This window comes from Artibeus jamaicensis, unplaced genomic scaffold, assembly GCF_021234435.1.
Source record: "Artibeus jamaicensis isolate MK-2021 breed Jamaican fruit bat unplaced genomic scaffold, CSHL_Jam_final contig_469, whole genome shotgun sequence".
Classification (NCBI taxonomy): Eukaryota; Metazoa; Chordata; class Mammalia; order Chiroptera; family Phyllostomidae; genus Artibeus; species Artibeus jamaicensis.
Genome location: NW_026521847.1, coordinates 2,510,091 through 2,533,565, shown reverse-complemented (window position 1 = coordinate 2,533,565; position 23,475 = coordinate 2,510,091). Strand labels below are relative to the sequence as shown.

Sequence of the window (23,475 nt, the reverse complement as noted above, 5' to 3'; positions counted from 1 at the left end):
CAGATGGTAGGAACACAGGGCAGCCATCTGGGCAGCCTGGTGTGTAGTTTACCTAAAATGGGGAAGTTGTGAGAGGCCCCCATAAAACAACTGCTACTGGATTCTGATTTTTATTTTGGGTGCAGTTAACTCAAGGAGTCCTTCTCAGTGGGTACATTCTTTCTCAGGGTCAGCAGTGGTGTTCCTATATCACAGACCGGAAGACCAAATTACAGCCCCCCCAACCCCCCAAAAAAAAGGTAAAAAAATCAACTCTGTAATGTGGTGAATTAAAAAACAATTCATTTTTTTATTGGAGGCATCACCTGAAGTTATTGAAAGACCAGTGGAAAACACATGGTTGAAAGCTACTAACACAAAGTTCACTCAAGAAACAAATTTAAAATGTTTATTTTCATTCCTTAAAATTATTTTAACTCCTTTTGTTCTGGCAATGAACAGAAAAACCAATAGCTCTGAGCTTCTTAAACATAGTACAGGCATACAGCTACTAGGTTAAGGAAAGTGTTTTTAGTCCTTGTTCTGGCATTCATAGGGGATGGACTGTTTGTTACCAAAACAAAAGTCAGTAAAAATTTTACACTTTTTAATGAATTCTGAGTTTTAGTTCACTTTGACTTAACAGTTAAAAATACATCATCTTCTAAAGATATATTCATTTGGGTAAAATGATCTGCCCAGTATCATGTATTCTAAAACAATTTTACATAGTGATTTATAATTTCAAATAAATAAACAAGTAAATAATTTAAAGGACAAAGTAAATGCTTTCAGATTAAATTGCCACTGCCAGCATAAAAATAAGCCATAGTATAAAATTAAACAATTTTAAAGATTTTTCATAAAATTTACAATCTTCCTTTCCCTCATACACAAGCTACCAAAATTTATGATTTGGAAAACATCGTTATTTTGTTCTTTGTCGGACAGTGGTGCTTTTAACAGGAGGATTTAATAGGACTATGAGATGCCTCACAGTTCAAATCAGAAAGAACAATGAAACCTGTTAGGCAGAACAGACAGCATACCAAGGCAGGGAGGGGAAGGGAGACATTAATTTATCAGGCCTGAGCTGGGACAGATTACTACCAGAGTTCTGAACATCACAAGAGACCAGGATAAACACCGGAGGAAGGGAGTCTTTGAAATTCTGCGTGTATCCTTTTTGTTATCTGTGAAAGGAAACCTTTGAAACTATATGTTAATTCCAAAGTCTTGAGTGGAGAGGAGGAACGGGAGTCTAAAGGCTTGCTCCAACCTTAAATCCCCTAAAACCCCAATAGGGAGGGCCCTCAAGACTAGTTGGGTGCCAGTTTCCAGACTTCCTGCTCAAGTGTATTTCATTAAATTGCTTCCATATTTCCTTTACACTCCGTCTCTTGCCAGCAAGACAAGAAGAGAGGTGGAGCCCTCTAAAGCAGGCGTTCCTGATAACACAACCCACTTACCTTTTATTGATTTTTAGAGAAAAGGGAGGGAGCGAGGGAAACATCCTCTCATTCGACCAGGAGCACACCGTGATCAAACCCTAAACCCAGGGATGATAACTGGAAATTGAAGTGGCGGCCCTTCGCTGAGAGAGAGAGAGAGAGAGAGAGAGAGAGAGAGAGGGAGAGAGAGAGAAAGAGAGAACGCGATATGTTGCTCAGTTTAGGCATTCATTGGTTGATTTTTATTTGTATTACGGGGCTGGGGATCGATCCGGCAGTCTCGGTGTATCCAGGGGACTCGATTACCAAAAACGCTCTAACCAGCTGAGTTTCCAGTCGGGGCTGAAACACACTTCCACTAGGCCTAACCACCTGGTAAAGCTTGTGAGTCTCAGCGTCTGCGCCCCCAACAGACACACCAGGCTCAACTCGCAGAAACAAGGAGAGAGGCGGAGCCTCCTCCGGTATAAGATGGTGGCCGCGTGACGCTCTGGGCTTCGCGGGCCCTGACGCTCTGGGCTTCGCTGGTCCTGACTCGGTAGGAGGAAGTCCTCCTGTCCGCCAATGGGAAGCGGAAGTGAAGGGCGGTTGGCAGCTGGGCTATTGCTCTACAAGGCCAGTAGAAGAGTGTAAGCGGGGGGAAAGGCGCGTGTCGGCTCCTCACTGGCGCGGTCTCTGCCACCACCGCCCCAACCCCGCCCCGTTCTCGCCAGCACCGTCGCGGACTGAGCACCTCTGCTTGAGCAGGAACGGGGACAGGAGCAGAGCGAGTGTGACGGCTGCGCAGCAGGTGACAGGTACCCCTGGAGTGGCGTGGGGAGGTCTCGTGGACTGGAAGAATGTATGGGGTACGAGGCGACCCTGTGACCCTGTTACCTGACCTGCTTCTTCCCTGACTCAGTTTATCCTCCCGCGGGTCAGCGTTCATCCTTTTTGCGAGAGTCCGGAGCTGTCCCTCAATGATCTGTAGAAAGTATAGTTTCTGCTAGCGTGGCCAAGGGATCTCTTTAGCTGTTTTGAGCCTTTAGTGAAGAGTTTAGCGACTTTTTTGTCCAAGAGCACTAATATGAATGTAGACCAAGTGTGGCCTCAAGTAGGTTGAGAAACAGCAGTTTGCAGGACTCCGAATAGAGAACAACTTACTCTTTTTATAGATTTTTATTTTTCCTAAAATGAGTTTGGGGAATGCATATTGGTTGCCGTTTTCATTTATACGAAAATCGTTGGCTGAAAATTGGGTGATCTGGTTTCACTTTCAGTGTATGACCTGCCAGAAGAATAAGGTCTGTAGATATGGCCTACAAGTTATGATGTGAACTGTTCTTGGTATTGGCCAGAATCTCTAGATTGCTTTACATTTCTTGCCAGATTTGAGAAATAGCATATTTTGTTCATTTGAAGTTCTAAGGTCTTATGAGTTACTGTGCTACACTACTTTCGAAATATTCTTAATGCATTTGCCAGTTAATTTTAGTGTGGGGTTTGAAAACATTTTAAATAGCTATTTAACAACATCACAAAATTCGGCATGATTGTAGCCTTTCTATTTGGCTTGCTTTTGGTAAACTGAGCTTAAAACTCATTTTTATTAAAGGAAATGAACATTGCTTTGTACAGTGGCATGCCACCTTTACAACACACATTTAACTTGGGAATAAACTGAACCGTGGAGAAAATTCTGTTAGATTTTTTTCCTCGCTGTTACTGTGATCATTTTCATATCTGATGAGTAGAAACTGCTTGTATCAGAAAATAGATTTAGCCCTGGCCGTTGTGGCTCAGTTGGTTGGAGAGTTGTCCCATGTACGCAAAGGTCACAAGTTTGATTTCCCATCCAAGCACATACCCCAGTTGTGAGTCCAACCCTAGTTCGGGTATGTGCAAGAAGGCAACCAACTGATGGTTCTGTATCTTCCTCTCCCTCTTCCTCTCTCTCTCTCTCTTTCTCTTTCTCTCTCTCAAAGCAATGGAAAAAAATTCCTCAGGATAAATAGATAAATATATATAAAAGAAATGAGATTTATATGGTTTGCAACAAATGGTTTTGTGATAGGTACGTATGTATGTTAAGTTTAATTATTTAAGAATTAAATTTATGTCTAAAGAAGGGTACTTCCTAATATTTTTTCTCACTATTATCATATATGCCGAAGCGCAGAGGCCATCCATAAACTTACAGGGCAGGGTGTGAGTTAACTCTTAATAGTTTGTTAGCTAGTATCTTCAGTTTAAAAATGGAAGAAGAGAAAGTTGACAGTGACTTAGAATTGTATGTCTTTTCTGTTTTCCAAAAAAAGCGAAAAGTATTTTCCAGTTCATAATTTGTTAATATTTCTAATATCTTACTGTAGATCAGTGACCTAGAGATAGTGTCTTTAATTTAAACTGAGGGAAATGGGCCCCATATTAGATTTTATAGATGATACATTGGGCCCTAAAACTTTGTAAAATTTTTTTTATTTAATTTACTTTAATTGTTGTTCAAGTACAGTTTTCTGTCTTTTACTCCCAACCCAGCCACCCCCTCAGTGCTCCCTACCTCCCTCCCATTTCCACCCCCCTTAGTTCTTGTCCATGTGTCCTCCACACTTGTTCCTGTAAACCCTTCCCATTTTCCCCTGAAATTCCCTCCCCTCTGGTCACTGTCAGTCTGTTCTCTGTTTCAGTGTCTTTGATTATATTTTGCTTGCTTGTTTGTTTTGTTCTCTAGGTTCCTGTTAAAGGTGAGATCATATGGTTTTTATCTTTCACCACCTGCCTTATTTTATTCAGTATAAAACTTTCCAGTTCCATCCATGCTGTTGCAAAGGGTAGGAGCTCCTTTCTTTCTGCTGCATAGAATTCCATTGTGTAAATGTACCATAGTTTTTTGATCCATTCATTTGCTGATGGGCATCTAGGTTGCTTCCAACACTTGTCTATTGTAAATTGTGCTGCTATGAACATTGGGGTGCATAGGTTCTTTTGGATTGGTGTTTCAGGTTCTTAGGATATAATCCTAGCAGTGGAATTGCTGGGTCAAAAGGCAGATTCATTTTTAGTTTTCTGAGGAAATTCCATAATGTTTTCCATAGTAGTTGTACCAGTCTGCAATACGACCAGCAGTACACTAGAGTCCCCTTTTCTCAACAACCTCTCCACCTCTCCAATACTTGTTTGTTGCTTTGTTTATGATGGCCATTCTGGTTGGTGTGAAGTGGTATCTCATTGTGGTTTTAATCTGCATCTCTCTAATAGCTAGTGATACTGAGCATTTTTTCATGTGTCTCTGGATCCTCTGTATGTCCTCCTTGGAGAAGTGTCTGTTCAAGTCCTTTGCCCACTTTTTAATTGGGTTGGGTGTCTTCTTAGAGTGGAGTTGTGTAAGTTCTTTGTATATTTTGGAGATAAAACCCTTGTCTGAGGTATCATTGACAAATATGTTTTCCCATCCAGTAGGTTCTCTTTTTATTTTAATACTATTTTTTTTAGCTGTGCAGAAGCTTTTTATTTTCATGAGAGCCTATTTATTTATTCTTTTTTTCATGTCCCTTGTTCTAGGGGACAGACATATCAGTAAAAATGTTGCTGTGTGAAATATCTGAGATTTTCCTGCCTATGTTCTCCTCTAGGACTTTAATAGTGTCATGGCTTATATTTAAGCCTTTTATCCACCTTGAATTAATTCTGGTGTATGGTGTAATTTGGTGCTTGAGTTTCTTTTTTTTGCACATAGGTGTCCAGTTCTCCCAACACCATTTGCTGAAGAGGCTATTTTTACTCCATTTTTTGTTGCTGCCCCCTTTGTTGAATATTAATTGACCATAGAAACTTGGGTTTATTTCTGGGCTCTCTGTTCTGTTCCATTGGTCTGTGTGCCTGTTTTTATGCCAGTACCAGGCTGTTTTTATTACAGTGGCCTTGTAATAGTTTGGTATCAGGTATTGTAATCCCTCCTTCTTTGTTCTTCTTTCTGACAATTGCAGCAGCCATTCGGGGTCATTTATAGTTCTATATAAATTTTTGAAGTGTTTGTTCTATGTCTGTGAAACGTGCCATTAGTACTTTAATAGTTATTTTAATGAATCTGTAAATTGCTTTGGGTAGTATGGACATTTTGATGATGTTGATTCTTCTAGTCCATGAACAAGGTATATGTTTCCATTTGTTTGTGTCTTCCTTGATTTCTTTATTCAGTGTTGTGTAGTTTTCTGTATACAGGTCTTTTGCCTCTTTGGTTAGGTTTATTCATAGGTACTTTATTTTTTTGCTATATTGAATGGGATTTTTTTCTTGATTTCTGCTTCTGCTATTTCATTGTTGGTATACAAAAATGCCTTTGATTTCTGGATATTGACTTTGTCTCCCGCTGTTTTGCAAAATTTATTTATTAGGTTGAGCAGTTTTTGGGTGGAGTCTATAAGATTTTATATGTAGACTATCATGTCATCTGCAAACAGTGACAGTTTTGTTTCCTCATTTCTGATTTGGATGCCTTTTATTTCCTTTTCTTGTCTGATTGCTGTGGCTAGGACTTCCAATACTATATTCAATAGAAGTGGTGAAAGTGGACAATCTTGTCTTGTTCCTGATCTTAGTGGAAAAGGTTTTAGTTTTTGCCCATTGAGTATGATGTTGGCCTACAACTTTTTAAAGAGTGTTTTGTTTTTTTCATCATGCCATAAGCATTATGCCTATGGTCACTCAATGCCACATTACAGATTCTGACAGCTATTATTTTTCAGTTTATTCATTTTTATAGACAACATTTAAAGACCAGTAGTGTCAGAGTGATAAGGGACATGGTAAAATGAAGGCATCCTAAAACTAAAGTCCCCTTCAGTGAGGTTCTTAACTTTGGCTCTCTGGACAGCCTTTCCTTCCTCTGGTATTACCAGAGGAAATATTATGGAATCAAGGAAGTGGGGTGAAGGTTGGAAAGTTCTTCTTCTTGGTTTTTTTTTTTTTTCCCAAAGATTTTATTTCTTTATTTTTAGACAGAGGGGAAGGGAGGGAGAAAGAGAGGGAGAGAAACATCAATGTATGGTTGCCCTTTGCGCATCCCCTGCTGGGAACTGGCCTGCAGGGAACCGGCCTGCAACCCAGGCATGTGCCCTGACTGGGAATCGAACCGCGATTGGTTCGCAGGCCCGAGCTCAATCCACTGAGCTACACCAACCAGGGCCAACCAGGACCAGGAACTGCAGTTTCTTGTGTGGAAAAACTAGGTAATGTGTATGCACAGTACCTGACATAGTGCTCTGCCCAGAGTAATTGCTCATTAAATGCTAATGTTTCCTCAGGGCCCCGTTGTCACTCTCAGTTTCCTGGAACTCCACTGTGCAGTGGTATCCAATTTCTCATTTGGAATCATTTACTTTGGCAGAATTACTCATCTAGACCTCTTCAAGAAAAGCAATATAGTTCATATACTCTGGACAGTTCAGAAACTTACTGACTTTGAGGAGGATTTCTTTTTCTTATTCTTTTTTCTCTAGCCACAGAGTTTAGGCTTCCAGGGCATATTTTTGAGGACATGTAATAACAGTGATGTATTACTAAATAATTTAGAAGATAATTTTTAGTTTTTTTTCCCTTATGATGTATTTTACTAGAACAATTCTGGTGTAGTACTTGGCAGTTTATGAAGTGATTTTCACATTGCCTTTTCATTTTCACAGTGACCCGGTGTGGTAGTTACTGTTATTCCTATTTTAGAGTCTGAGAGACTAAGGACCAGAGAAGTTATTATGGTGACCTGCTTATGGTTAAGCTGCGAGGAAGTAGCAAACTCAGGAATTTATCACAGGTTCCTGACTCTAAAATGTTTTCTCATTTCCATAACCGTGTTTGTTCTAGCATACAGGCAGATTTCTGAGGTTGCCGTCCGTGGGCCTGTCAGGGAGAGTATCTTTTTATAGTCCTAAGAGAGTTCTTGGGTGGTATGTAAAAGTTTGGGCCCTTCCTTGCACCTCTATGGGAAGTGTCAGTAACTTCTGCTAGAGTCAGAAAGGGCCCGCATCGTCCACTCTGCACACCCCCAGTCCCCATTGCTACTAGCAGATTTCACTATCAAAAAGTCTAATTTGGTTAGCCCTGGTCTTTGCAAATGTTGATTTAAAAAAATACTTATTTACAAATGGGATGTTCATATTAATTTTCTGTTTCCAAAGAAGCTGATTGAACCTGAACTTAAAACTCACATGAAAGCAACTTTTCCAATCCTGACCAGTGTGGCTCAGTTGGTTGGAGTGTTGACCTGTAACTGAAAGATTGAGAGTTTGTTTCTCACGTGGGGCACATGCTTTAGTTGGGGGTTCCATCCCCAGTTGGAGTTGTGTGGTCCCTGGTCGAGGCACACAGAGGAGGCAACCAGTCAGGTCTTCTCTTTTACATTGATGTTTCTCTCTCTCCCTTCCTCTCTCTCTAAAAGCAATGAAAAAATGTTTTCACGTGAGGGTTAAAAAAAAAGAAAGTAACTTCTATTTGGTATACTTTATTTTCTTTTTACCATTGCCCTTTAGAGATAGTGTTTTATATGAACAGGATGCCAAAATAAACGATAATACTTTTTCTAAAAGGAAGATACTGACTGATTTCCTGCAATATGGACTGTCTACCCCAACAGATTTTATAACTAGTATTGAGGAACTGGGGAGAGCCTTTCCAGATGTTAAGGTTCAGAAGCACAAGTTTGGGTTAGTGTTTCCTACATATTCACATCTACCTTGAGTTCTCATTAAAATAGATGGAACTTGGATGTTGACTTTTATATTGCCCAGGGGAAGTCTGATTAGGGTTCTGTTAGACAGACTTCTGGGAGGGAAAATCAGATCAAAGAAGTCTGCAGCTGGAGACCTTTATCTGATGATCTGCATAATGTGAGGATCTCAGAGTATTTGGGGAGGCTGCTGCTACTGCTGAGAGTTTAGGAAGTCTGCATTTTTTGGCCATGCCAAATTTCCAGTGACCTCAACTTCTTTATATTGTAGGTGAGTTTTTATATTTCCTTCTTTCAGAACTTATTTTGAATTTACATTGAGACCCATCATATTAGCTTCTAGGGCTCCCATAACGAAGAACTACAAACCAGGTGGCTTAGAACAACAAAAATTTATTGTCTTATAATTTTACAGGCTAGAAATAATATTCAGTGTGTCTCAGGACCATGTTCACCCTGAAGGCTATAGGCATAATCTTTTTTTTGCCTCTTCCAGCTTCTGGTAGTCTGACGTGTTCTTGTTTGCATTGTAATTCCAATGTCTGTTTCCGTCTTTACCTGGTGTTCTCCCTGTGCCTTCATATAGTCTGTCTCTGTGCCCAAATATCCTCTGTTTTATAACACCAGTCATATTGGGTTAGAGCCTACCCTGATGACCTCATTTTAAGTTGATTCCCTCTGTAAAGAACCTATTTCCAAATAAGTTCACATTCTCAGCTACAGGGGGTTAGGACTTCAACATGTCTTTTTGGGGGACACAAGTCAGTCTGTAACACCCATCAGTTACATTTTCATCTGTCTCAGCTTTATTTACTCTTTTGCTTCATAAAATATGGTTGTGTGTCACCTGTTGTACCACCAACTGACTTTGATACTTCTGTGTAGTACAGATGCCTCAGGAAATGATCTGTAGGAGAGAGGGTATACAATGATCTATACAACCTTAATATGTGTCGATCACTCAGGAAATATCTGTTGAATTATCTGCCTAGTTGGTGCTGTCATGTTATTTTGTTCTTGTAAGTATTAAGATTCAGGTTTAAACATTTTCTTGTAGCAAAACTTTCTTTTTCTTTTTCAGGGGTTTGCTGTAAAATGGGACTTTTGATTTTATTCACTGGATTGTGGCTGTTTACCTCAGTAAAGGCAGATTCAAAAGCCATTACAACCTCTCTTACGACGAAATGGTTTTCCACTCCATTGTTGTTAGAAGTCAGGTAAGAAGACATTTTTTTCTTTCACATGTTCTAGCAAAATACACACTCTACTAATGAATATTCAAGAGGTTTTTATGAAGTGAGATTATCATCATCAAATGCACTTAGAGCCTCTTACTCTGTCTTAAATAACATAGGATCATAGTAATATATTAATTACTATGTAATTCATAGTGATTAATTCATAGTGATATTTAAGATTTCTTTAGACAAATATATTGAATTGGTTAAATTATTATGTTATCTTCCAGGAAAAGTATACGTGATAATAGGGGAAGAGAGAGTCACTTCCCCTTAAGTACATAAGAGTTATGCACTCTAACTGAATTTTCTATTTACTTATTTAAAAGAAAGAGAAAGAGCTTGGAAAGGTGTGATTAAAGAGCACATGCTCCTTCCTAAAACTTGGGAGAAGAACCCAAGAGAGTGTAGAAGGGAAGCCGAGGAAATGGCCAGATTTTATCTCTTCTAAGATGTACTCATTCTACATTTGAACATTTTCTGAAGAGCAAGATATATTCTAATTAAATCAAGATGTTATCTTACATTTAGAATTGGGAGCATCTTTTCATTTTTAGTGTTTCAGAAAACAGTGACATCTCCAAATTGATAGTTTCTTTTTTAAAAATTTATTTATTTTTATTGTTGTTCAAGTTAAGTTGTCTCAATTTTCCTGCCACCACTATCCCCTATCCCACCCACCCGCACCTCCCACCCCCCTTTGGTTTTGTCCATGGGTCCTTTATACATATTCCTTGAGGATCCTTACCCTTCTTTCCCCTATTACCCCCCTTCTTCTTCCCCTCTGGTCACTGTCACCTTGTTCCTTATTTCAGTGTCTCTGGTTATATTTTGCTTGCTTCTTTGCTTTGTTGATTAGTTTCCACTTATACGTGAGATCATATGGTATTTGTCTTTCACTGACTGGCATATTTCACTTAACATAATGCTCTCCAGTTCCATCCATGCTGTTGTGAAGGGTAGGAGCTCCTTTCTGTGTGCTGCATAGTATTCCATTGTATAAATATACCACAGTTTTTTGATCCACTCATTTACTGATGGGCACTTAGGTTGTTTCTAGCACTTGGCTATTGTAAATTGTGCTGCTATGAACATTGGGGTGCATAGGTTCTTTTGAATTGGCATTTCAGTATTCTTAGGGTATAATCCCAGCAATGGAATTGCTGGATCAAAATGCAATTTTATTTTTAGATTTTTGAGGAAATTCCATACTGTTTTCCACAATGGCAGTACCAGTCTGCATGCCCACCAACAGTGCACTAGGGTTCCCTTTTCTCCAAACCCTCACCAGCACTTGGTGTTTGTTGAGTTGTTTATGGTGGCCATTCTGACCAGTGTGAAGTAGAATGTCATTGTATTTTTAATTTGCATCTCTCTGATGGCTAGTGATGCTGTGTATCCTTTCATATGTCTCTGTGCCCTCCGTATGTCCTCCTTGGAGAAGTGTCTGTTTAGGTCCTTGCCCATTTATTTTTTTAATTATAAGGATTAAAGAAAAAAATTTTATTTATTTATTTTTTTAGAGGAGAGAAGGGAGAGAGAAAGAGAGGGGAAGAAACATCAGTGTGTAGTTGCTTCTCATGCCCCCCCACTGGGGACCTGGCGTACAACCCAGGCATGTGCCCTGACTGGGAATTGAGCCGGTAACCCTTTGATTCACAGGCTACCACTCAGCCACTGAGCCACACCAGCCAGGGCCCTTGCCCATTTTTTAATTAGATTGTTTGACTTCCTAGAGAGGAGTCATATGAGTTCTTTATATATTTTAGAGATCAAACCCTTCTCTGAGAAACCATTGACAAATATGTTTTCCCATATGGTTAGATCTCTTTTGATTTTAATGCTGTTTTCTTTAGTTCTGCAAAAGCTTTTTATTTTGATGAAGTCCATTTGTTTATTATTTCTTTTATGTTTCTTTCTCTAGTATCAGTGAAAATATTGCTGCATGGAATATATGAGACTTTCCTGCCTGTGTTCTCCTCCAGGATATTTATGGTGCCACACTTCTATTTAAGTCTTTTATCCACCTTGAGTTTATTTTTGTGTATGGTGTACGTTGGTCAGATTTCATTTTGGTGCACGTAGCTGTCCAGTTCTCCCAACACCATTTGTTGAAGAGGCTATTTTTACTGTTTTATTTTTCTGCCCCCTTTGTCAAATATGAATTGACCATAGAGACATGGGCTTATTTCTGGGCTCTTTGTTCTGTTCCATTGATTTATATGTGTGTTCTTTTGCCAGTACCAGACTGTTTTGATTACAGTGCCCTTGTAATATAGTTTGATATCCGGTACTGTGATTTCTCCCACCTTGTTCTTTTTTTTTTTTTAAGATTTTATTTATTTATTTATCTTTAGAGGGAAAGGGAAGGAGAGAGGGAGAGAAACATCAATGTATGGTTGCCTTTCGTGCGTCCCCTGCTGGGAATTGGCCTGTGCCCTGACCGGGAATCGAACCGCGACTGTCTGGTTCACAGGCCCGTGCTCAATCCACTGAGCTACACCAGCCAGGGCCCACCTTGTTCTTTTTTCTCAAAATTGCTACAGCTACTGGGGGTCATTTTATGGTTTCATATAAATTTTTGAAGTGTTGGTTTTGTATCTGTGAAACATTTCATTGGTATTTTAATAGGGATTACATAGAATTGTATATTGCTTTGGGTAGTATGGGTATTTTGATGATGTTCATTCTTCCAATCCATAAACAATGTATATGCTTCCATTTGTTTGCGTGTTCCTTAATTTCTTCCTTCAGCATTGTGTAGTTTTCTGATTATTGGTCTTTTATGTCCTTGGTTAGGTTTATTACTAGATACTTTATTTTTCTTGCTGCTATAAGATACGGGATATTTTTTCTGATGTTTTGTTTTTGGTGTACAAAAATGCATTTGATTTCTGAATATAGAGTTTGTATCCCACTGCTTTGTAAAATTTACTCATTAGGTCAAGTAGCTTTTTGTTGGAGTCTAGAGGGTTTTCTATATACACTCTCATGTCATCTGCAAACTGACAGTTTTACTTTGTCCTTTCCAATTTAGATGCCTTTTATTTGTTGTTCTTGTCTGATTGCTGTGGCTAGGACTTCCAATAGTATATTGAATAGAAGTGGTGAAAGTGAACAACCTTGATTTGTTCCTGATCTTAGTGGGAAAGCTTTTAGTTTTTGTTCATTGAGAATGATGTTGGTTGTTGGTTTCTCGTATATGGCCTTTATGATATTGAGGTATATTCCCTGTTATCCCATGTTGCCGAGTGTTTTTTTATCACAAATGGTCCTGTACCTTATCAAATGCTTTTTCTGCATCAATTGCTATGATCATGTGATTTTTGTCTTTCCTTTTGTTTATGTGATATATAATGTTTATTGATTTGTGAATGTGTACCATCCTTGAATCCCTGGGATGAATTCCATTTGATCATGGCGTATGATCTTTTTAATGTATTGCTGGATGCATTTGCCAGTATTTTGTTGAGGATTTTAGCGTCTATGTTCATTAGTGATACTGGCCTGTATGAACATACAAGTGAACACTGGCTTGGTGATTTTCTATGTGTCTTTATCTGGTTTTGGGGTTAGTATGATGCTGGCTTCATAAAAATAGTCTAGGAGTCCTTGCTCTTTTTGTATTTTTTGGAATAGTCTGAAAAGGATAGGGGTTAACTCTTTATTTATTCACTTATTTTAAAATATTTTATTTATTTATTTTTAGAGAGAGGGGAAGGAAAGGAGAAAGAAAGGAAGAGAAACATCAGTGTGTGGTTGCCTCTCACACACCCCCTCCTCAGGGTACAACTTGACTCGCAAACCAGGCATGTGACCAGACTGGGAATCCAATCAGGGACCCTTTGGTTTGCAGGCTGGTGCTCAATCCACTGAGCCACACCAGCCAGATTGGGGTTAACTCTTTTTTAAATGTTTTGTAAAATTCTTTTGTGAAACTATCTGGTCAGAGCTTTTGTGTGCTGGGAGTATTTTTGATTACTGCTTCAATTTCATTAGCTGTTACCAGTCTATTTAGGCTTTCTGCTTTTATTTCATTCAGTTTAGAAGATAATAATTTTTAGAATTTGTCCATTTCACCCAGGTTTTTACATTTCTTGGCATATAGTTCTTAGTAATTTTTCACCATCCTTCGTATTCCTCTGGTATCAGCTGTAATCTCTCCTCTTTCACTTCTGATTGTGTTTATTCAGGTCCTCTCTCTTTTTTTCTTGATGTATCTGCATAAAGGCTTGTTGATTTTGTTTATCTTTGCAGAGAACCAGCTCCTGGATTCATTGATTCTTAGAGTTGTGCGTTTAGTCTTTATGTTGTTTAATTCTGCTCTGATCTTGGTTATTTTCTTTTTTCTACTTGCTCTGGGCTGTCTTTGTTGTTGTTCTTCAAGTTCTTGTAGGTGTAGGGTTAGGTTGTTTATTTGAAATGTTCCTGTCTTTTTTAGGTAGACCTGTATTGCTATGAACTTCCCTCTCTGGACTGCCTTCACTGTGTCCCATAAGTTTGGATTGTTGTCAGTTCATTTTCATTTTTTTCCACAAACTTTTAAATTTCTTTCTTGCTCTCATTGTTAACCCATTCATTCTTTAAAAGCATACTACTCAATTTCCATGAATTTGAGTATTTTTGAGTTTTTTCCTTGAGGGTGGTTTCTAGTTTCAGTTCCTTGTGGTCAGAGAGAATGCTTGATATGATTTTAATTTTCTTGAATTTGATGAGGCTTGTTTTGTGTCCTATCTTTGAAAATGTTCCACATACATTTGAAAATAATGTATATTTTTCTCTTTTGGGGTGAAATGTTCCATATATATCAATTTAGTCCATTAGATCTAGGGCATTGTTCAATGGCACAATATCCTTGTTGATGTTTTGTTTTGAAGAGCTATCCATTTTTTGAAAGTGAGGTGTTAAAATCCCTTAGTATAAGTGTGTTGCTGTTTATATGTTTCTTGAACTCCTCCAAGATTTTTCTTTTATATATTGGTGCTCCAGTTTGGGTGCATATGTTTATAATGTTTATGTCTTTGTGATGGATTCTTCCCTTAGTGTTATGAAGTGTCTTTCTGTGTTTCTTTTTACGGCCTTTGTTTTGAAGTCTGTTTTGTCTAATATAAGTACTGCTACACTGGGTTTTTTTTTCTGTCCAGTTGCTTGGAATATTTTTTTCCAACCCTTCACTCTCAGTCTGTGTAGACCTTTTATTTGAGGTGGGTCTGTTTTAGGCAGCATATGTGCAGGGCATGTTTTCTTATCCATTCAGCTATCCTATGTCTTTTGATTGGAGCATTTAATCCATTTATGTTTAAGGTTATTATTGATAGGTACTCATTCATTGCCATTTTCTCCCTGTGTACCTGTGTTCCTTTCACTCTTTTCTTTATCTTCTTATAGCAGATAAAAATCATATCTTGAAGTGCTGGTTTGGTGGACATGAATTCTTCTAGACTTATATTGTCTGCAAAACTTCTTATTTTGTCTTCCATTTTAATTGAGATTCTTGTTTAGTAGAGTAGTCTTGGTTGCAGTCCTTTGCTTCACTCCTTGAAATATTGTTTGCCATTCCCTTCTAGCTTGTTGTTTCTGTTAAGAAGTGAGCCGCTAGCCTTATCAGTACTTCCTTGTATATTACTTCCTGTTTCTCCCTTGCTGCCTTAAAGATTCTCAGTTTGTCTTTGAATTTTCCCATTTTATTTGTGATGTATCTTGGAGTGGCCTCTTTGGGTCCTCTTGTTTGGGACCATCTGTGCTTCCTGGATTTGTTTGACTCTTTCTTTAATTAGGGAAATTTTGCTTCATTACTTTTTGAAACAGATTTTCTGTTTCTTCCTCTTCTTCTTCTCCTTCTGGTATTCCTGTTAAACAGATATTATTACATTTCATGTTGTCCTGCAGTTTCCCTAACCCCTCTTTGTTCTTCTTGAGTCTTTTCCTTTTCTTTGTCTTTCTGGGAGTTGTTTGCTACTTTGTCTTCCAGCTCCCTGATTCTATCCTCTGCTTCATCTACTGTGCTTTTGATTATTTCTGCAGTGTTCTTCAATTCAGAAAATGTATTCTTCATTTCCTCTTCACTGTTGTTGATAGTTTCTTTTTAAAATATGTTTTTATTGATTATGCCATTACACTTGTCTCATTCCCCCCTTCATTCCCCTCCACCCTGCATACCTCCTCTCCACTGCACACCCCCTCTCCCCCATTCCCCCCTTTAGTTCATGTCCATGTGTCACAGATTCTTTAGCTTTTACATTTTCCATACTATTCTTGCCCTCCCCCTATCTATTTTCTATCTACCATCTATACTACTTATTTTCTGTAACTTCTCCCTACCTCTCCTCCTCCCACTCCCCTGTTGCTAATTCTCCATGTGATCTCCATCTCTATGGTTCTGCTCCTGATCTAGCTGTCCTTTTAGTTTGCTTTTGTTTTAGGTGTGGTTGTTAATAACTGTGAGTTTGCTGTCCTTTCACTGTTCATCTTTTTTATCTTCTTTTTCTTAGGTAAGTCCCTTTAACATTTCATATAATGAGGGCTTGGTGATGATGAACTCCTCGAATTTGGTCTTATCTGAGAAGCACTTTATCTGTCCTTCCATTCTAAATGAAAGCTCTGCTGGATAGAGCAATCTTGGATGTAGGTCTTTGGATTTCATGACTTGGAATACCTCTTTCCAGACCCTTCTTGCCTGTAAGGTCTCTTTTGAGAAATCAGCTGACAGTCTGATGGGAACTCTTTTGTAGGTGACTGTCCCCTTATCTCTGGCTGCTTCTAGAATTCTCTCCTTCATTTTAATCTTGGCTGATGTAATTATGATGCGCCTTGATGTGTTCCTCTTTGGGTCCTCCTTCTTTGGGACTCTCTGAGCTTCCAGGATTTTCTGGAAGTTTATTTTCTTTGCCAGATTGGGGAAGTTCTTCTTTGGTGTTTTTTTTTTCAGATAAGTTTTTCACTTGTGGCTGTTCCTCTTCCCCTTCTGGTACCCCTATAATTCAGATGTTGAAACGTTTAAAGATGTTCCGTAGGTTCCCAAGCCTCTCTCCATTTTGTTGAATTCTTATTTCTTTATTCTTTTCTTGTTGGATGTTTCTTTCTTCCTTCTGGTCCACTCCATTGATTTGAGTCCCAGTTTTCTTTCCATCACTATTGGTTTCCTGTGCATTTTCCTTCATTTCACTTTGTGTAGCCTTCATTTTTTCATCTAATTTGCGACTAAAATCTACTAGTTTTTTGAGCATCCTAATCACCAGTGTTTTGAACTGTGTATCTGATAAGTTGACTGTCTCTTGGTTGCTTAGAAATATTGGCTCTGGGACTTTGAGTTGTTTTTCAGACCATAAGTTTTGATCTGTTGTGTTTGTTACATATGAGGGCGGAAAGCTTAGGTGTTCACCAGGGCGAGTTAGCCCAGTCTCTGGGTTGTGACTAGGGACATGCTCAGAGAGGGAGCAGTGGTGTTTCTTCCTGGCTCTCTTGGATTTTGGTCCCCTATGCTGCTTCCCACAAGCAAATTGTGCCCTTCTGGTGTTGTTTCCTAGGTGGGTGGGCTTGTGTATGTTCTAGAACCCTGTGGGTCTCTCCAACGAACTCTCCTGTGAGGCTGGGAGCCTCCCCGTGCACCTCAAACCTGGAAAGTTTTTTCAATTGGTGCATTTAGGATTTATTTCCTGGCACTGGGGCTCTGTGTTGTGTGGTCTGTCTCAGTGCTCATTTTTTCACCTGGTTCATCTGCGCATGAATGTGTGACTGTGGTCAGCCAGCCGCCTTGCACCCTCACTGGGTCTGTCCATTGCCACCCCACGCCTGGGATCTGCCAGCTTCTGCCCATGTGTGCCTGGGTTGGTCCGGCAGCCACTGCTTTTCCGTGTCAGGACCCCTCTCTGCTGTCCGCCTGCTTGGCCCCTCTTACCAGTCTGGATGGATGGTTCGTTGTTGTCAGACTTCTCTACAGTTCAATTTTCTTTCTGTTTTGGTTGTGCTTTTGTTTCTAAATCTTTGTTGTCTTTAAATTTGGTTGTGTGAGGAAGTACAGTGTTTCCACCTATGCCTCCATCTTGACCGGAATTCTGTTGTTCATAGTTTCTATTTCCTTTTTTCATGCTGACATAGTTTGCAGTAAGTAGCTTGTGTGTAGTTTTTGGGACTCCAGCAACCATGGAATTAAAGAAACAGTCATATAGAACAGCCACACCAGTAAGTTTTTGATAATTCTCACTGTGCTCATTGAGCTTCCTTTTAACCATTGTTTTGAACTTGGTATCTGGTAGTTGACTTGGCTCCATTTCATTTTGCACTCTTTCTGAGGATTCCTCCTTTCCTTTCAATTGGGGGTTGTTTCTTTGTCTTCCCATTCTTCGAGAGACTCTTCTTATTTGCTTCTGCTTCTTAAATTGACCTGTTTTAACTATCTGATTTTGTGGTATGAACTTCTATGGTAGGAGACCTATGAGATTCAGTGGTGAAGATTCCTTGATCTCCTGAACTTGATGCTCTTGGGATGCCCTTTATGCCATTTATGTTGTCTGTCCAGGTACAGTTGGATTTTGATTGTTCTTGGGTCTTTCTTTGGTGGGTTCTTCCCTCTAGCTGGTTGATTGAGGGTCCCTCCGCTCTTCATGTCTTTTATTCTGTCGTGCAGGTGCTGCAAGCAGAAATCCCATAAAGTCTGGGAAACAAACTCACAAAAATAACTTCCCACAAAAATAACTTCCTCCTGCAATTCTACTATGAAATGGAAATGGACCACTATCAATTAGGCTGTAAAGAGATTAAGAAAAGGACAAGAAAGAATAGTGAATATGTGATAACCTACTGAAGGAAAAATGAATTTGAGAGGGTAGATGGAGGAGCAGTAAGAAGAGTTGGGAGTCAGAGGAATTCAAAGTGAAAAAGTAAAATTTACATCATAAATGAAAAAGGAAATGAAGAAGGTGGCATATAGCTTGAGAAGGGAAGCGTATAGTTGAGAAGTTGGCTCCTAGTCCTATTAGGTTTAAAAAGAAATTAAAATAAAAGAAAGTAAAGTGTGGGAGTGAAAGAAATGAAGGAAAAAAGTAAATAAATAATAAAAGTATAGGAGCCAAATTAGAGAGAAAAGTCCACTACAGCACTATAAACAACAAACGAGCTAAAATTGATATAGGTGGGATGGGAATAAGAGGGAAGAAAGAAAAGGTTAAAAGATGGCTAGGTATGGGAAGTGAATCTGAAATGATAGAAGGTGAGGGAATACTAATAGTGAGGAATGAAAAGCAGGCTAAGAGAGAGAAAAATTATAATATGAGATACAAAGAAAAAGAAAAAAGGAAAAAAGGGTAAAGAAAAATAAGAGGGTTCTGACCAAAATGTAGGTATAGGTAGAATCCCTTCACTTCCTCGCACAACCAAAAGGAGAAAAACAAGCAATCCAAAATCAGTAAACAACCAAATGTGCCAGAAAATCAAACTGCATGGATCTCCGACAACCATGGAGTTAAAGAAACAGTCTTACAGAAGAACGAGACTGGTAAAGCAGGGTGGGCTGACTCAGAAAAGCTGCAGTGAGGTGGTAGACCCAGTGCCAGGCAGCAGGCTGTGAAGGAGGAACTGACTGAAGGCGAAACTAAGATTCAGAGGTAGCTGTGGACTACAGTGGTTGCCAAGATGGTAGAAACTCCCATTGTCACACTAGAGTTCATTGAAAAGTGCAGTAGAGATGAGCAGGTGAGCTGCATTGTTACCTCTTTGGCCCCTCTCCCACAGGTAGCGCTGTAGTGCAGCAAGGAGGTTTGCCCTGCCTGGGTGAATACTGAACGCCTTGCCCCTTATAACTTATCAGGAGTCTTACCCAAGCAAAGAAATAGCGCCAAAATGAAATAACAGAGCAAAACCTTAGAAAGCTAATAGAGGAGGATATAGGCAACCTATATGATGGAGAATTTAAAGCCCTGGTAATCAAAATGCTCACGGAACTGATTGAGTTTGGTTGAAAAATGAAAACAAAGGAAAGATACCCAAAATGAAATAAAACAAAATATTCAGGGAACCAACAGTGACAGGAAGGAAACCACAACTCAAATCAATGCCTTGGAACAAAGGAAGAAATAAACATCCAGTTGGAACAGAATGAAGAAACAAGAATCCAAAAAAATATAGAGAGGCTGAGGAATGTCTGGGACAACCTGAAATGTTCCAGTATCTGGATTATAGGGGTGCCAGAAGGAGAAGAACAACAGCAAGAATTTGAAACTTATTTGAACAAATAATGAAGGAAAACTCCCCCAATCTGGTGAAGGAAATAGACTTTCAGGGAGTCCAGGAAGTCCAGAGAGTCCCAAAGAAGTTGGACCCAAACAGGAACACACCAAGGCACATCATCATTAAGATACAGAAGATTAAAGATGGAGAGACAACCTTAAAAGCAGCAAGAGAAAAGGGAAGAGTGACCCACAAAGGAACACTCATAAGGTTATCAGCTGATTTCTCAAAAATTTTATAGGCAAGAAGGGGTTGGAAAGAAGTGTTTGAGGACTTCCGTCAAAATGGAAGCATAGGTGGAAACACTTTGCTTCCTCGCACAACCAAATCTAAAAACAACAAAGTTTTAACAACAATAAAAGCAATCAAACCACAGAAAATCAAACAATACAGAGTCCAAAAACAACGAACAGCTCAGCTAAACTGGTGAGAGGGGCGAAGCCAGCAGCAGAGTGGTAGGGCAAAAACAATCTCCCGACCCCAGCAGCACTCAAGCAGCCGAGGGCGTGAATCCCAGGTGCAGGGTAGCTACTGGAAGGCTTGGGGTGCAGCTGGTTGTCTGAGGTCGCGAATTTGCTTGCAGATAAACCAGTCAAGAGACACGCATTGAGACAGACCGAGCAGGCCCTGGCGCTGGGTGCAGGGCTGCGGACTCACACATTTGCGCCCAGATAAACAGGCTGGGGCAAGTGGTGAGGCGGACTGGGTGAGCAGAGAGGACTGCTATTGCAACCTCTCTGACCCCGACCCCACATACAGTGTCACAAACCAGCGACCTGGGTGGCCCGCCCTGTTGAACACCTAAGGCGCCTCTCCTCATACGTAACAGGCACGAACAGATCAAAATATGGCTCAAGAACAACTCAGAGCCCCAGAGCCGATAAATCTAAGTGATGAAGAAATAGCCAAACTTTCAGACGCACAGTTCAAAACACTGGTGATCAGGATGCTTTCAGAACTGGTTGATTTTAGTCACAAATTAGAGGAACATATGAAAGCTAAACTAATTGAAATTAATGGAAATGCACAGGAAACCAATAGTAATGGAAGGGAAACTGGGACTCAAATCAATGGAGTGGACCATAAGAAAGCAAATAATGGCCAAACAGAAAAGGATGAAGAAACAAGAATTCAAAAAAATGAGGAGAGGCTTAGGAACCTCCAGGACATCTTTAAACGCTCCAACATCCGAATTATAGGGGTACTAGAAGGGGAAGAGGAACAGTCATGAGTGGAAAACTTATTTGAACAAATAATAAAGGAGAACTTCCCCAATCTGGCAAAGGAAATAGACTTCCAGGAAATCCAGGAAGCTCAGAGAGTCCCAAAGAAATTGGACCCAAGAAGGAGCACACCAAGGCACATCATAATTATATTAGTCAAGGTTAAAATGAAGGAGAGAGTCCTAGAAGCAGCAAGAGATAAGGGGACAGTCACCTACAAAGGAGTTCCCATCAGACTGTCAGCAGATTTCTCAAAAGAGACCTTGTAGGCAAGAAGGGTCTGGAAAGAAGTATTCCAAGTCATGAAAACCAAAGACCTATAACCAAGATTGCTCTATCCAGCAAAGCTTTCATTTAGAATAGAAGGACAGATAAAGTGCTTCTCAGATAAGGTCAAATTCAAGGAGTTCATCATCACCAAGCCCTTATTATATGAAATGTTAAAGGGACTTACCTAAGAAAAAGAAGATAAAAAAGATGAACAGTGAAAGGACAGCAAACTCACAGTTATTAACAACCACACCTAAAACAAAAGCAAATTAAGAGGACAGCTAGATCAGGAGTAAACCATAGAAGTGAAGATCTCATGGAGGGTTAGCAACAGGGGAGTGGGAAGAGGAGAAGGGGAGAGAAGGTACAGAAAATAAGTAGCATAGATGTTAGGTAGAAAATAGATAGGGTGGAGGGTAAGAATAGTAGGGGAAATGTAGAATCTAAAGAACTTGAGACACTTGTTCACGAACTAAAGGGGGGGAATGGTGGGGGGTGTGCAGGGTGGAGGGGAATGAAGGGGGGAAATAGAACAAATGTAATGTCATAATCAATAAAATAAATATTAAAAAAAAAGAAGTGTTTGAAGTCATGAAGTGAAGAACCTACATTCAAAATTACTCTATCCAGCAAAGCTATCATTTAGAATGGGAGCGTAGACAAAGTGCTTCTTACATAAGGTCAAGTTAAAGGAGTTCATTATCACCAAGTCCTTACTATATTAAATGTTAAAGGGGGTTATCTAAGAAAAGGAAGATCAAAAATATGAACAATAAAATGACAACAAGCTTACAACTATCAACAAATGAACCTAAAAATATAAAAGGAAGAAAAACAACAAAATGAAAAACTGAGCCAACGACTGGAACAGGAACCAAATCAGAGAAATGGACGTCACATGGAGGGTTTCCAGTGGGCATCTGGAGTGGAGGAATAGGTACAGGGAAAAGGTACAGGGAAGAAGCATAATTTGTAGGCATAAAAGAGATGGGGACAGGTGAAAAATGGTATAGGAAACAGAAAACTCAACTTATTTGTACAACCCATGAACATGAACAAAGCAGGGGATGCTGGAGGGTTGGGGGGTACAGGGTGGGGAGGTGATAAAGGAAAAATTTGGAAAAATTTAATAGCATAATCAATAAAATATAATTAAAAGAAATGACAAGGAAAATAAAAGGGCAGGTTGAAAGGGAAAAAGAAGAAAGAAAAGAGGCTAATACAGAGTAAAATAAAAAATTTTTGATGCAAAAAGAGTAGGAGAGGGGAGTAGTAAAATTCGAGAGTTGAAGTACAAATTTAGTGAAGATCTAGAGATAAAATTGGAAAAAGGCAGTAACAGGCACCCTATCCTAAACCAAATAGCAAAGATTTCTATAGTTGGGAAGAAACTGCAGGTATTTTAAGAGCAGGGGGAAAAGGATGTGAGGTAACATTGACAGGAAAATTGGTTTTGTGAGGTTGGACAGGGGAGAAATAGTAAGAGTGTCGAAAACAAATAAGTTGTAGGAAGAGAGAAGACAAAATTTAAAATGAAAATAAAGAAAGAAGATAAAATGGGGTAAGAGAAGGGAGGGGAAAATATGTGAATTGAAATAAACTATAGTATAATATAAAACATAGTGACATAAGTTTGTACAAACTTGATGAACCAGAAATGAATGTCAAAAGATTTGCGGGAAAGAAAATATAGCAAATCCTGGAGAAGACCATGGTAGATTTCATCTCAGGAGCCTCTACTATTTACCACTGTTTTTTCTTTCTGGATTCCTTCTCGTGATGTCAGGTGTTGACCCCATCTGACCTTAGGCAGCTTGTAAGAGACTTCCAGGGGATCTACTATCTGTGGCTCTCTCCTTAGGTTGTTAACCCAGTCACTCTGCACTTAACAGTCAGGCTTAAGCACCATAGGGCAGGGCAGAATGCCTCCTGGGGTGGGGGCAATTGTTTCCCCTCAAGCTACTGCTGCTTGGAGGGGAGTGTTGTGCCTGAGCAGGATGGCTGCTCCTGTGTGTGAGATGACTCATTATTGGGATTCCAGGGTCTACTCTTTCAGTTCTTGCCCCAAAGCTTACATCCTCAGCGTCTCCTCAACGAGTCTATCCCACTCTGTCCCTGCCTTTGCTGGAGCCCAGTGTTAAGTGGTTGGAAGTGAAAATTTTGTGTTGGCCCTTTTAATGACTGTGTGCATCTGTCTCTGGGAGAGAGCAACTGTGCCTGTTTACACTGATGGTGGTTATCTGTGTACTTTTTGGGTTCTAGTGCTCTAGGCTGGGGATCCCAGCTTAGAGTTTAGACCCCACTCTTTCTCAGGTAGATCCAGCTGGCCATTTAAGTAGGCTGCTGACCCTGCTGCCTGTGGGCACCCAGCCAGCCTTCTCTAGTCTCCA

At 39.7% G+C, this 23,475-nt stretch overlaps 1 protein-coding gene across 4 annotated transcripts in view; it reads left to right on the top strand.

Moving 5' to 3' along the window:
* Positions 1 to 1,976: 1,976 nt before the first annotated feature.
* The window catches only part of UGGT1 (UDP-glucose glycoprotein glucosyltransferase 1), a 184,949-nt gene continuing 163,450 nt past the window's right edge, over positions 1,977 to 23,475 (top strand). Inside the window, exons 1-2 of one of the 4 annotated variants that reach the window (XM_053667479.1) lie at positions 1,977 to 2,227; positions 9,212 to 9,347. In XM_053667479.1, coding sequence (XP_053523454.1) covers positions 9,226 to 9,347 — 122 coding nt within the window. In that variant the 5' untranslated portion in view covers positions 1,977 to 2,227; positions 9,212 to 9,225. Of the gene's footprint in view, positions 2,279 to 9,211; positions 9,348 to 23,475 lie in introns of those variants that run through there. The other 3 variants (XM_053667477.1, XM_053667476.1, XM_053667478.1) reach the window with 3 other exon arrangements.